The sequence below is a fragment of the Squalius cephalus genome, assembly GCF_949319135.1.
Source record: "Squalius cephalus genome assembly, chromosome: 9".
Taxonomy (NCBI): Eukaryota; Metazoa; Chordata; class Actinopteri; order Cypriniformes; family Leuciscidae; genus Squalius; species Squalius cephalus.
In genome coordinates, this window is record NC_137130.1 from 2,477,710 (window position 1) to 2,492,864 (window position 15,155).

Here is a 15,155-nt window from a genome sequence, read left to right on the forward strand (position 1 = left end):
ATAATAATAATAATAAACGTTATTTATATAGCATCTTTCATACAAACAATGCAGCTCAAATTGCTTTACATAAAAGCATACAAATCAAATACATAATGCATAAAAATAACAACGTAAACGCATAGAATACAATATGTCAAGTCAGCTTTATTTCTATAGTGCTTTATACTATAAAGATTGTTTCAAAGAAGCTTTGCAGTAATAAAAGGGAAAATAATGATCGATGCAAACTTTATCAAGTATGAGACTAATTCAAATTCAGCTGTAAAGCAGCTTTTAAAAAACTATTGTCATTATTCAGCTCGATTCAGTTCAGGGTTGATTCAGTTCAGTGTTGATTCAGTTCAGGGATGATTCAAGTTCAGTGTTGATTCAAGTTCAGGGTTGATTCAGTTCAGGGTTGATTCATTTCAGGGTTGATTCAGTTCAGTTCAACTGTTACAGTAACTACAACATAGAATACTAAGGAAAAGTTGGGGTAAAAATATAATGTTTATATATAATTTATTTTATATATAAATTATATTATTAATAATAATATAATTTTTCCTTCCTTGAAATCTATTGGTGATGTATTCCATAAGGCATAATAAAGAAAAGCTGCACCCCAAATTTTCTCTCGTCTGTATCAGAGAACCTCCAGTAAACCAGCATCATGAGTCGATGTCTGTGAGTGCTGTGTGGTGTGTGTGTGGGCTGTGTGGTGTGTGTGTAAGCTGCACGTGTGTATTTATAGAGCAGCGAGGGTTAGTTGTTTGATGTTCGGAAGCTCTCAGATCTGTTGAGGTCGGATGCATGAGCTACTTCTGTATAACTGTGTCGGTTTCAGGGTTTTGGAGGAACAGGCTCTCCGGCAGTACGTGCTCTCTCTCTTCGGCCTGCCCCGGGCCGAGCGTGTACGGGAAGTGATGTCATGCTCGGTTTGGACTCCTCATGCCCGCTGCCACACGCCGGGCACCGTCTACACCACAGACGGGTATGTGTGCTTCAGCAGTCGTGAGGAGGGCCAGTGTACGCTCATCATACCCCTCGCAGAGGTACGGACGCCATCACATGTCCTGCACAGCTTATGAACTGCACGGTTAAAGGAATAGTCACTTTGGATGAAAGCGTCTGATAAATGCATTAATGCGACCCTGGATCACGTCACCAGTCTCGAGTCGCACGGGTTTATCTGTGGCAATAGCCAACAATACATTATATGGGCCAAAATTATCCATTTATCTTTTATGCCAAAAATCATGAGGATATTCAGTAAAGATCATGTTCCATGAAGAGATTTTGTACATTTTCTACTATAAATATATAAAATATTTATTTTTGTGAGTGAATGCAGCACAATCGCCAACATAAATGAACAACTTTAAAGGAGATTTTCTCAATGTTTCGATTTTTTTGCATCCTCAGATTCCAGATTTGCATCAGCCAAATATTGTCCTATCCTAACAAACCACACATCAATGGAAAGATTATTAATTCAGCTTTCATGTGATGCATAAATCTCAATTTAAAAAAATTGACCCATGTGACTGGTTTTGTGGTCCAGGGTCACATGTAAATGTAGGAATAGTTCACCCAAAAAAAAAAAAAAAATTCCAGACTGTATTATTTTAGTTTTTTTGTGGAAGATGTTTAGCAGAATGTCAGTGCTGCTTGTTTCTACACAATTCTCAAGCTCCAAAAAGACGAAAAATGCACCATAAAAGTATTATATAAATGTATCAATAATGCCCTTTTGAACTTTTAATGATCCAGCTTATCTCCGGATATTCTTTCTAATTCATTAATTATTCACTTTCTTAATTTGGAAGTGTTGTTTAGAGGTAATAAGCATGCATGTATAGCAAGCATGGTAGTTTTCATAAGTCGGTTGCATATGCATCAATCTTCAATCATGGATATTTTTTTTTTTTTTTCAATTGTGAATCATTTATTTTCGTCAATGATTTAAAATTTCACTGGCATCTAAAGTTACAACCTTGCCATTTCCATCAAAAATAACTATATATATATATATATATATATTAAAATCTTGGTCATATCTAAATCTAATCCAATCTTTTTGTGAATCGAATCATTCTAAATTTACAAAAAACATTCGGGAAATCGAATCGTGAATAATAATAATAATAAACTATTTATGTTGCACCATTTGTGGATAGAATGCAGCTCAAAGTGCTTTACATAAAAACATAAACATCAAATACCTATAAATAGCATAGTAAAACAGTACATAAAACACAGAGTAATGCCAACACAATGCATAGAATACTAGTTAAAAGCTAAAGTAAACCGATACGTTGTAGCTTTATTAAAAAAATATTAAGCGAACTGGCTTCCTTAATATCAGTTGGTAATGTATCAAAATGATTTACTACCCAAACAATCACACCGGTACAGATTTGTTATGAAACATTAAGTATGTTTTTGTTGAAGCTCACATGTGATGATGTATTAATGAAATATGTGTGTGTGTGTGTGTGTGTGTGCAGATCCTCTCCATTGAGAAGGCTGAGAGCACCAGCGCTCTGCCCAACCCCGTCATCATTAGCGTTCGGTGTAAGCGTGCGTTCCAGCTGATCGAGCTGCTTCATCGTGACGAGCTGGTGGAGAACGTACGAGGACGACTGCGTGATCTGCACTGGGAACAGAATCTGATACGTGGACACGACCAACGCAAGAAATCCACGGTACTCTTGACATCTGATGGTTCGGTTTAGAGATGGACGAGTATGAGTACTAAAACTTTCTTTTTGTGTGAACCCTAGTTTAGTCTGTTAAAGAGGACCTATTAAGCCCTTTTTCAAAGTCTTGATTGTGTTTTTGAGCTCTAGAACAGGTTTTCCTGCTTGAATGTTGATTATTCTCCTCATATTCTCCATTGTTGCGGCTCCTCTCTTCCCAGTCTGTCAGTAACGCTCTGTTTACTTCCTGTCTCTATGAAGCCCCTCCTTCTGAAAAGCACACTGTGCTCTGATTGGTCGGCTGGAGCAGTGTGTTGTGATTGGTCGAGCGCTTCGAGTGTGTTTGGGAAATGTCCCGCCCCTAATTACCATAACCGCCAGTTTAACACACTACTAACTAACTCAACCAGGCCCCGCCCCTTTATTCTGCGCATTAATTATTATAATGAGGAATATTGTGACGTGTTCGTTCCCGGAAGAAACTCAAAACTACAGTGGAGGCGTTTCAGGAGTTCAGAAACACTGATATAGAGAATAACTCCCACTGGAGGGACTTTTTCATGCTCAATACACACTAAAGACAGAGGAACATGGAGTAAAGCAGAACAGGAGCGCTTTAAGAGACATTAGCGAGATGCTCTTGAGCCGTGATGATACTCAGTCACTGACATTTACAAACTGCCCTGTTCCTTCTTCAGGCCTTTGTACATATTAGAATAGGTCACTATATATAATTCATCAGTGCATGGAAGACATGATCACTCGTTCATCTCTGCACATGATACCTGCACATTTAGCAAATAAATGTGGAGGTTTACACTGAATATTTTAAAGGTGAACATTATTACAGGGTTCCCTTAAAAAGTCTTAAATTTTTGATGACACTTTGACTTAGACGTATCTAAAAGCTTTCCAAATTAAAACTATCTAATTAGCATACGTATTTTTTTTTTGTTATTCTATCTTTGTGGATTTGCTTGTTCACGTGACAATTCGCGGCAGCATTAGCCTACGTCTGTCTCCAGCACGCGAGAGGAGAGAAGGAGAAGAAAGTTGGTAAATGTCAGTTCAATTGTAAGTTCATTCTTTATGTGCGTAGGAATGTGCGATATTTATCGTCTATGATGATATTGTAATCACTGTTTTAACGATGTACGAGACACTGCGAGCTGACATCGCATTAGCCTCTCGTGCTTTCACTGCGTGATGTGTGCAGTTATAGGTGTGTCCCCAAATTAGTTTTTTGTCTTATATTTATGTTGTTATATTAGAATATCACATGAGCAAGAGTGCCGTTTTCCCGTGCACTACTGCAAATGTGATATTTATTTTATACAACCGTTAAATTAACAGTAAATTAACATTGTGAGTTACTTTTTAGACACAATATTGTCAATATTGTCCCTTTATTTCGCGATGAAACCGAGAGTCTCAATGCAACAGACAGCGCTGATTTTTTTGACTGAATTCAGCGTTTTCAACTAATCATTTTAACGATTCAATGAACAATCCCTTGCTTTTCCTGAATGAATCAGCCGTTTGAACAAATCGGTTGAATGAATGACTTATTAAAACAGTGACTTGCCGCCACCTACTGGTGGTTTTAGTTTCATATTTAAAATAGGGTGAGGGTGAGTAATTACTGACAGAATTTTCATTTTTGGGTGAACTAACCCTTTAAGATTTAGTCCTACACTTCACTTGAATTACGACTGAGATGCTTGATAACTAACTTTGAGCCAAGTCCATTCTTATCAGTGTTCTTGTGAGTAAATCTCAGAGGCTTGATGAATATGGACCCAGTTCAGTTTATATATTATTCTCATGTCCTGCGTCTCGCATTTTTGATTGCAAAAACGCGTTCTGTCTGAACCAGGCTTAATGTTGCAGTGTGTGTGTTTTCTGTCTTCCAGATCTCCGCCACTCCGTATTACACCTTCTGTTACGACACCGTCCAGTCGGACGAAGAAGACATCATCTCTGATAAAGCTCTGCGTCACACGGTCCTCACTGACGCCCTCGTTTCCACATTCCCCCCCAGTCAGTCAGACTCCAAACACATGATCAGTGTGAGTACACACACCTGACATGGTGAAGATCAGTTACATCACATGACTGAACCTGTTAAAGGGACGGTTCGGAGTAAAATCAACCTAGGGTCCTGTGCACCATGACCTCGAGCCAAACACCCCCCAGAAGCCTTTATTCCCTTGGTCAAACATTATTAAAGTTAGAGCTTATTTAGAGATATCAGCCGGATGGTTTAGTGCAGCGCTAATGGATCCAAGGCTGAATCTGGTAAATTACCGCACTAATAATGCCCAGAATGGCACCAAACTTCTACAGTCGTACAAATAGGTTCTGTACTCATAAAACGAGGCATTGGAAAGTTTGTAAGTACATCAGGAGTTTATTTAAATAACACTTGCCTGACGGCTAATGCTACCGCTAACCCGGACGTCGACGTCACTTCTGTGATTTGGGAAAAGCACGTAAAAGTCCTTTGCAAAACTCACAAATGTAAGGGAAAAGCTAGTGAATTTAACACTTTATAGAAATTAGAGTTAACTAATAATTGTTATAAACTGGCACTACAAACAAAATATTAGTGCATTCCTGGAACTGGGCGTCGTTACACTACATCCTTATGATCGCTTTCTGCAGGACTTTTACAAGCTTTTCCCAAATCACTGAAGTGACGTCGGCGTCCGGGTTAGCGGTAGCATGAGCTAAAAAATGAAAGTGTAAAAAAGTGCTCCAGCGAAACTATTGCGTTCCCCTGAGAAACTTTGCATTTTTTCCATCACCATGTCCATAATATCACAAAAATTGTTGTTCCTATAAGATTTTGTTTAGGCTCTATACCAAAAATAACTTCTATAGTGGTGGTGAACAGACACGACAACAACATGTGAATTTTTTTTTTTTTTTTTTTTTTTGCGTTCCCATTTGCTTCTATAACTTTCTAAAAAGGCTCAAAAATATTGCAAGATACATTGTTAGTCAGAAGAGAGAAAGATTTCAAATTTCTCATCTCACACAAACACTGTGAACTAGTTTACTGTAATTTAATACTAATGTAATATAACACTAAGTATAGTTTTATGAATGTATGAATTGATTTTTTTTAAAAAAAATTAAAGGTAACACTTTCAAATAAGGTTCATTAGTTAATCTATTAACTAACATGAACTAACAATGAGCAATACATTTGTTACAGTATTTATTAATCTTTGTTAATGTTAATAAAACTACAGCTGTTCGTTGTTTGTTCATGTTAGTTCACAGCGCATTAACTAATGTTGACAAGCACAACCTTTGATTTTAATAACGTATTAGTAAATGTTGAAATTAATATTAACTAAGATTAATAAATGCTGTAGAAGTATTGGTCATTCTTAGTTCATGTTAACTAAGGTAGTTAACTAATGTTAACTAATGAGCCCTATTGTAAAGTGTTACCAAATTAAAATATGAAAAAGAGTCATATTTTTTATTTAAAAAATACACTGATGCTTTTCATGCAAATAATTTCCTGTTGAATGTCGGTGTGAAATGTGAGTGTGTGTGTGTCTCCATCAGAACACAGAGCAGGTCAGAGAGCGTTTATGGGACGATCACTTCACGGAGTTTGGTCGTGGCGTTCACATGTTTCGCACAGATAAGATCCGCACGCTGGTGACGCTGGGGATCCCGGAGTCTCTGCGCGGCGAACTCTGGCTCCATTTCTCAGGTGAGAGAGAGAGAGAGAGAGAGAGAGAGGTTGATCGGGTTAGGCCGAGTCACACAACACCATGGAAGTGACTTTCTTTTGTTCTGGTTTTTGTCACTCTATATTTGTGCGCCTCAAGCGTCTGTGCAGCATCTCACTTCCCCTTCTGGAGAAATGTTCATATAAACCAGGGGTGGGCAATTAATTTGCCCAAGAGGCTACATGAGAAACCTGGGCAGTTGTAGAGGGCCGGACCAATACAGTTAAAGGGATAGTTCACTTTGAAATTAAATTTTGGTGTGTTTTAGCTTACCTCAAGGGCATCCAAGATGTAGGTGTCTTTTTTTCCGCAGTAGTTTCACAAGTCAATCTGTTCTTGTCTGACAGTCATATCATGCAGGTCTATGGTCACTATCTCAACGAGCATGCACAGAGAAGTCCAAATTAAAACAATTCCCCATTGTAAGTACACATTGATGGCCTAAGACACGAAACGAGCGGTTTATGTGAGAAAACGAACAGTATTTATATCGTTTTTACCTCTTATAACACAGCCACGTCCAAGTGATCTGAGGGCGCGCGCGCATCCTGGTGTGTGACGTGTGCGCGCGTTCTGGCTTAGTCTGCGCAAGCGCCTGAAAAGGGTAAAAAAGTTAAAAAACGATATAAATACTGTTCGTTTTCTCACACAAACCGCTCGTTTCATGTCTTAGGCCATCACTGTGTACTTACGATGGGGAATTGTTTAATTTGGACTCTGTGCATGCTCTTTGAGACAGTGACCATAGACCTGCATTAAACGACTGACAGACAAGAACGGTTTGACCTAAAAATATCAAAATTGAAACTACTGCGGAAACAAAGACACCTACATCTTGGATGCCCTTGAGGTAAGCTAAAACATACCGAAATTTAATTTCAAAGTGAACTATCCCTTTAACTCAGTTCTTTCCAATGTATTATTTCTCTTTATAAAAAAACAGGAAATGAATGAAATGAAAATGTGGAGCACACAATCACTATTTAATGAACATTCACAAAAACAGTTTTGAAAATGTGCATTTTTTGCTGTTTCAAAAACTAGCATCACAACTTTATACATAAAAGCAAGTATTTCAAAGACCAGCATGAAATTAACTATATAAAAAAGCAATAAATGCCCCCAGTGTTGGTGTTTATGTAGATGCCTTGACTTTTAAAGCAACAGTCCATAACTTTTGGCACTCTAGCGGTTAATAAACAGAACTGCATGTGTCTTCCGGAAGAACATTGCAGCCGGAGCTACTTCTCTCATGTCTGTGACGAGTCGCGCAGGCTCTGGGCTACTCTGCAGCGGTTAACCCGACCGGCCTAAAATAGTCCGAATATAAACACTGATTATAGGTGTACCATAGTTATTCATGATAAGACAAAAACACGGTTTGGAAAATGTATTCATGATGTACTCGCTCAATTTATAATTTTCGTACATTTTGAACAAACAAAAAAAGTTATGGACTCCAGCTCTAATTTACCAAATATGTACAATGCCCAGGTCTGATATAAACACTCACAGCCTGGAGTTTTATTACATGCATTACATGATCACCTCGTTTCATGGAATCTCTCATGTTACGCATTTATCGGATTATTCATTTTGTCAAATAATTGCATTCAAAAATAGCATGAAAAATGCACATAACTCATTAATACTCCTCTGAATATGTGTTTTGTAAACCTATGCATCAAAATTCATTGTTTATTCATTCTTATTTTAATCAACTGTTTTAACCCAGGATTCATACAGTCTTCGAAAACCTGAATATGTGGAAGCCTAGAAAAGTTATGGAAATTAATCAAATCTTAATACACAATGGGCATTTTTGTTACAAATATGATTTATTTATTTTTCCCAGTCATGCTCTCAATTGGGTAGAAATTGTGATAAAAAATTATTTGTATCTTTAATCTTTATTCAGTAAATCACAACTGACCAGAAAAGTAATTTAAATTCAATGTTTAAAAAGAGTTGGGAAGAACATTCAGGTCTTAAAACTGATTCAAATTGTACAAACTTGTCTTCTTATGGCCATGAAACTTGCTTAATTTGATATTAAAATAGATTTCCGTTCCTATTTCAATTGAATTATAAGTTAATCTGATATTTATTAGCACACAAATGATGTTGTGATTTTGTTCCTCATATTTTTGCTTCAGTGATTTAATGTGAGGACTATTTCACCACAGAGAACTTTAGTTATTTTTAGATTATTTTAGATTAGGGAAAAGTTCTTACTAGGAGATGCAAGCTGATGTACGTCAGCTTTATTTCTACAGCGATTTATACAATACAGATCGTTTCAAAACAGCTTCACAGTAATAAACAGGAAATCAATGATGCAAACCATCAAATATGAGACAAATTCTGCTGTAAAGCAGCTCTAAAAATACAAGTGTCATTATTCAATTCTATGTTGATTCAGTTCTGTTCAATAATAGTGCAAAGTTCATCAAATGATGATAAAAGTTGTCTTTAGTTGTCTATGATTTGAATTACAACCTCATCTTTGTTTTACTTTTCGTTTTACATTTACTTTGATTTGGCACTTTATTGTGTGTGTGTGTAACGTCCCGCCCACAGACGCGAGTTCCTCGCTGGCCGCTCATCCAAACTACTACGCTAATCTGCTGGAGAAATGCCGGGGCGAAACGAGCATCGCTACCGAGGAAATAGAGCGAGATCTTCATCGCTCGCTCCCGGAGCATCCGGCGTTTCAGAACGACACGGGGATCTCTGCCCTGCGCCGGGTCCTCACCGCCTACGCCTACCGAAACCCCACCATCGGATACTGTCAGGTGAGTTCAACCAGCGGATCACTGAGATTTGGCCAGTTTGAGAGAAACCTGCCCACTTGAAATCAGTGTTGGGGGAAACTCATACGTTATCAGATTACTTTTTCAAGTAACTAGTAAAGTAACTCATTACATGAATCCAAGTTATTTCGCTTTTGGTGTGAAAGGGTCTTTACATTTGCCCAAAAATATGCCTTTTTTGTTATATAAAAAACAAGCCCTGCCCAGGTGGAAAAAAAGTAACTAAGTAACACAATTAGTTACTTTTTAAGGGAGTAACGCAATATTGTAATGCATTTCTTTTCAAAGTATGAGTTCGATCAGTAGATCAGTGATATTTGGCCAGTTTGAGAGAAATCAGTGTGAGGGTGTTACTCATTACAAGTAACTTGAGTTATGTAATCGGATTACTTTTTCAAGTAACTAGTAAAGTAACTCATTACATGAATCTAAGTTATTTCACTTAAATATACCCTTTTTGTTATAAAAAAGATAAAAAAAAAGTTATATAAAACAAGCCCTGCCCAGGTGGGGAAAAAAGTAACGCAAAAGTTACGTAACGCATTACTATTCTACAAAAGTAACGCAATTAGTTGCGTTATTACTTTTTAAGGGAGTACCACAATATTGTAATGCATTACTTTTCAAAGTATGAGTTCGATCAGTAGATCACTGACATTTGGCCAGTTTGAGAGAAACCTGCCCACTTGAAATCAATGTTAGGGTGTTACTCATTACAAGTAACTTGAGTTATGTAATCAGATTACTTTTTCAAGTAACTAGTAAAGTAACTCATTACATGAATCCAAGTTATTTCACTTTTGGTGTGAAAGGGTCTTTACATTTGCCCAAAAATTTAACTTTTTTTGTTATAAAAAACAAGCCCTGCCCAGGTGGAAAAAAAAGTAACGCAAAAGTAACGTAACGCATTACCATTCTACAAAAGTAACTAAGTAATGCAATTAGTTACTTTTTAAGGGAGTAACGCAATATTGTAATGCATTACTTTTCAAAGTATGAGTTCACCATCGGATACTGTCAGGTGAGTTCGGTCATAGATCACTGATATTTGGCCAGTTTGAGAGAAACCTGCCCAGTTGAAATGCTCTGTAATGGATGTTACATAAACCTTGTGCGTTAAAGGCCCACTGAAGTGTCTTGGAACGATCAGCTTTGTTTGATGCGTGGACGTAATTTCCACTGAAACAGGAAGCTAAGGCGGGACATATTGAATGGCTCCTCCCCCTTTTCAAATAGCCAATAGCGTTTAGTTTACCTCACAGACTGACAGCACCATGGAAGCGAATCCGAGCGCTGATGATACGTTGGATTTAATAGTAGAAGTTTGAATATATTCTTAACCAACGTGTACAGTTGAAAAACGTAATAAAACTCAAGCGTTTGAGGAACCAAACACACATCTCCAACACGTATTGCTCCGTGACGTGTCAATGGTCGCGTTGGCTAGGTGGTGTTTATAGCAGAGGGGGCGGAGCTTTAGATTCCAGAGAGCATTTGATTGGACAGAAGATGTGATGAAAAGCGGTGATGTCATAAAAATCCCTGATCCATTTTAGCGGAAGTGAGAGACTGTGAGTTTTGAATGCTTATATCTCCTGAATGCGAATTTCAATTCGTCATTGTTTTAAAACACACCAGCTTATATAACCTTAAGGCCAACATAATCATACTAAAAGCTAAAAAACTTACATTTTGATTTCAGGGGGCCTTTAACTATGCTTTGTTCTGTGTGGTTTGTGCACTGATGTGTGTCTTCTCTGTAGTCCATGAACATCTTGGCATCTGTGATGCTGTTGTACACCAAAGAAGAAGAAGCTTTCTGGCTGCTGGTGACGGTGTGTGAGCGGATGCTGCCCGACTACTTCAACCGCAGAGTCATCGGTGTGTGTGTGTGTGTGTGTGTGATTTAATATCACTCTGATTTACTTCTAAATGCCTTTGCTGCTTTGCTCTCCCTCAGTTTTATACAGTATGATGTTGTAAATGTTTTGAACTGATTCAGATTAGTCAAGTCAGTCTCACAGAAACTTGTCCAGATCAATTTCAGTAAACAGGGGTTTTATAGTTAACTAAAACTAAATTAAAATTAACTTACAATTTTTTTTAACTTGAAATACAATTTACTGAAATAAAATATTAAAAATGTAGATTTGTTTTATTTCAGCTAGTTGCCAAATAAACATTTATCATTTACATTTAGTTGATGTAATAAAAATATTAAGACCTATTTACTAAAAAAAGACTAAAAAAGATTCAGAAACAGGGTTTTTATAGTTAACTAAAACTAAATAAAATAAAAAATGTATGACTTGAAATAAAATAAAATAAAATTAACTTAAATAAAATATTGGAAAAAAATTAAAAATTAAATTCAGCTAGCTGCCTAATAAACATTTCTCATTTTCATTTAGTTGATGTACTAAAAATACTACAATAACATGAATAAACACTATAAAGACAAAAAATATAAACATTACACTTTAAATACAAACATTTAAAACTAAACTATACTATTTAAAATGAATAGTAAAAACACAAAAAAAATACTACAAACTTAAAATGGAAAAAATTACATTCAAACTATTTATTTATTGAGTGTAATAGTGTCTAAATGATACTAATAATACTGTTCAGAAATCAAAAGGGAAAAAAGTGCTATTTTGCATTTGCTAAGAAGTGCTTCTCCACTAGAGGGCCTCAAGAGGACTTAAAATATGACAAAAACTTGGAAAACATATAAGAGGAATATAATAATATAAGAGGAAGCCTGGAAAAGTTAAATCCTAAAACATCATATAACGAATATGCATTATTTATTTATTTTTCAGTCTCATCAAGCTCTCAGTTGAGGAGAAATTATGATTTTTTTTTTTTTTTTGTAAAAATCCTTCTCCTTAATCTTTATTCAGTGAATGAGAACCAGACTAGAAAAACTGAAGAACATTCAGGTCTGAATCTAGGAGTGTCCATAAATTAAAACTGTGTTTTGGTGTGTGCTGGTTTGTCTCTTCACGAGCCTCTATGACGATGTCACTTCCTGTTCCTCTGTCTCAGGAGCTCAGGTGGATCAGTCAGTGTTTGAGGAGCTGGTTCGTGAGCGTCTCCCGGATCTGTCGGCCCTGGTCCCGGACCTCTCTCCGCTGGCCTCGGCGTCGCTCACGTGGTTCCTGACGCTGTTCGTGAGTGTGTTGCCGTTCCGCAGCGCGCTGTGTGTCCTCGACTGCTTCTTCTACAGCGGCATCAGGTCCATCTTCCAGATCGGCCTGGCGGTGCTGGACGCCAATGCAGTCGAGCTGAGCTCGTGCACCGATGATGGACACGCGCTGATGATACTGACCAGGTGATGCACTGACAGATCAGATATGATGTTCAGTGTGCTTATATTGATATGATTGTCAGAGGAAGCATTTGAATTAATGAATCAATCATTGTGTTCAAGCAGATTCTAATGTTTTATGTAAAGAACAAAGTAAAATACAGTCAAATCTAGTGCAAATAATCAAGGCATGTTTGCACAATGTTTTTCAGTAAATGAACCCGAGGAAGAATCATGTTTAATCATTTTCATTTATATGCACTATTTCATATTTATGCATTTAAATTTATATCTACCAGTATTTCATGTTTACCGATAACCATATTTTTCCATTTATCATTTCAATCAATCATTCATTATTTCATATTGAATCATTTTCATTAATATGCACCAATATTTTATATTTATTCACGTTTTCATTAATCATTTGAAATTAATCATTTAATATTTCATGTTTAATAATTTTTTCATTAATCATTTCAATTAATCATTAAATATTTCATGGTTTATCATTTTCGTTTATATGCACCAATATTTCATATTTAATAAATTTTCATGAATCATTAAATATTTCATATTTAATCACTTTCACTTATATGCACCAATACTTCCTATAAATCATTTTTCATTCATCATTTCATTAAATATTTCATATTCATATGCACCGATATTTCATATTTAATCATTTAATTTCTTAGTTGTTTCAATTAATCATTAAATATTTCATATAAAAAAATAATTTATATGCACCAATATTTAATATTTAATAATTTTTATTAGTAATTTCAGTTATTTATTAAACATTTAATATTTAATAATTTTTTATTATTTAATACTTCATACTTAATCATTTTAATTTATATACAACAATATTTAATAGTTTTTTCATTCATAATTTCAATTAACCATTTCATTTTGAACCATTTCATTTATATGCACCAATACAACAATACATAATCATAAACAGCAATGCAAGTAAACATATAGTTACTAAACATTGTAATAAATGAAAAATGACTCATGAACATTTTTTTAAGATAATGTGAACAAATCATTTAACCAGTTATGAATCAAGCGGACATTTTGAAATAATTGACACAAATGAATCAAGCTTGACAACTTTGTTCTGAAGTTTAAATGAGTGAATAAACGATCTGTGTGAAGGCTCTCGTATTCACGAGACGAGGAGGAATCATGACTGTCTAATGACGTTATTAATTATCCAGCTTTCAGATAAATAAAAACATTAAAATCATTGTGAGATTTACTTTCAACTGGCATTTCGTCTCTTTCTGGTGATGTGTGTGTGTGTGTGTGTGTGTGTGTGTGTGTGTGTTAGTTTCCTCGAGCAGGTCAGACACGAGGAGGAGTCACATGTTTGTCCTGAAGACACAGGAGCTTCTCAGCATCTACACATCACCACTCTCATCACTGATGCCTATGAGGTATGTGTGTGTGTGTGTGTGTGTCTGCCGAACCGCATCACTACGCACACACTCTTACACACACCTGCAAACCTGAAATGAAAAACACTGTAGTTTGTATTATTTCTATTTAACAGCAAGAATGATCTGTTTTCTTTTTAAAATGCATATTCTTTAATCCTCACAGGCAGGGACACAAAGCAAAAAAAATATTTCTATAGCACTTTATACAATACAGATCGTTTGAACATTTGAACTTCATCAAATATAGACTTAATTCAGCTGTAAAGACGCTCAAATACAGTAGTGTCATTATTCAGATCAGTTCAGTTGAAGTGTTGTTCTTACCTAATAGTGTCAGTGAAGTCAAATCAATAATATTGCTGAATATCAATTATAATATGATTTTTACCAAGAGAAGATTAACCCAGGAGGTTTGGAGGTTTTATTATATTTTTTACATTTATATAAATAAATAAAAAAAAAATATATTTTTAATAGGTTTATAAAAAAAAAAAAAAAATTAAAAAAACATGGATAAACATGTGCAAATAGTAAATAGTGGAGCTCTGCAGCCATCTACTGGTTAAAGTGATCATTTATTATTTTTAAATCGGCATTTTCCAAAAGATGGGCAAAAATCATGTCAACCATGTAAAATTAATGTAAAACTTTTCCATGTTATCCTCATGACTGAAAGTTAGAAATGTGGGTCTTTTATAAATTGAATTTTACATTAAAATGTTTTACATTTATTTATATAAATTTAAAAAATATAATAAATCCTCCAAAAACTACTTAAATGTGGAGTAAAAACATTAATAAATAATGTAAAGTAAAATTACATGTTTAAAAAAATATATGTATTTTGTTGCCTGAGTGTGACTTTTTTTCCACACTAACATAAAAACAGATATTATTCCAATACATTTTTTTATTTGCAGATCTAGAAAGTGTTGACAACTGTACAAAGTCTCATGCCATTTAGGGTCAAAAAGATCCCGAATAGCGCAACAAGGGTTAAAATTAGTAAGCGAGCGTTTTAACTTGGCTTATCACTCAAAATATAATTTTTGTTGGATTAACAGTTTTTAGTGTGTAATGTTGCTGTTTGAGCATTAAAAAGGGAGTTATTCTCTATATCAGAGTCAGTGTTTCTGAACTCC

General features: G+C 35.5%; 1 protein-coding gene across 1 annotated transcript in view; it reads left to right on the plus strand.

Moving 5' to 3' along the window:
- Window positions 1-15,155, plus strand: part of tbc1d8 (TBC1 domain family member 8) — a 50,178-nt gene that overhangs the window by 24,993 nt on the left and 10,030 nt on the right. Inside the window, exons 6-13 of the mRNA XM_079881877.1 lie at window positions 830-1,037; window positions 2,493-2,690; window positions 4,598-4,753; window positions 6,267-6,417; window positions 9,017-9,231; window positions 11,013-11,130; window positions 12,304-12,589; window positions 13,905-14,010. Of these exons, the coding sequence (XP_079738003.1) occupies window positions 830-1,037; window positions 2,493-2,690; window positions 4,598-4,753; window positions 6,267-6,417; window positions 9,017-9,231; window positions 11,013-11,130; window positions 12,304-12,589; window positions 13,905-14,010 (1,438 nt within the window). The remainder of the gene's footprint in view (window positions 1-829; window positions 1,038-2,492; window positions 2,691-4,597; window positions 4,754-6,266; window positions 6,418-9,016; window positions 9,232-11,012; window positions 11,131-12,303; window positions 12,590-13,904; window positions 14,011-15,155) is intronic.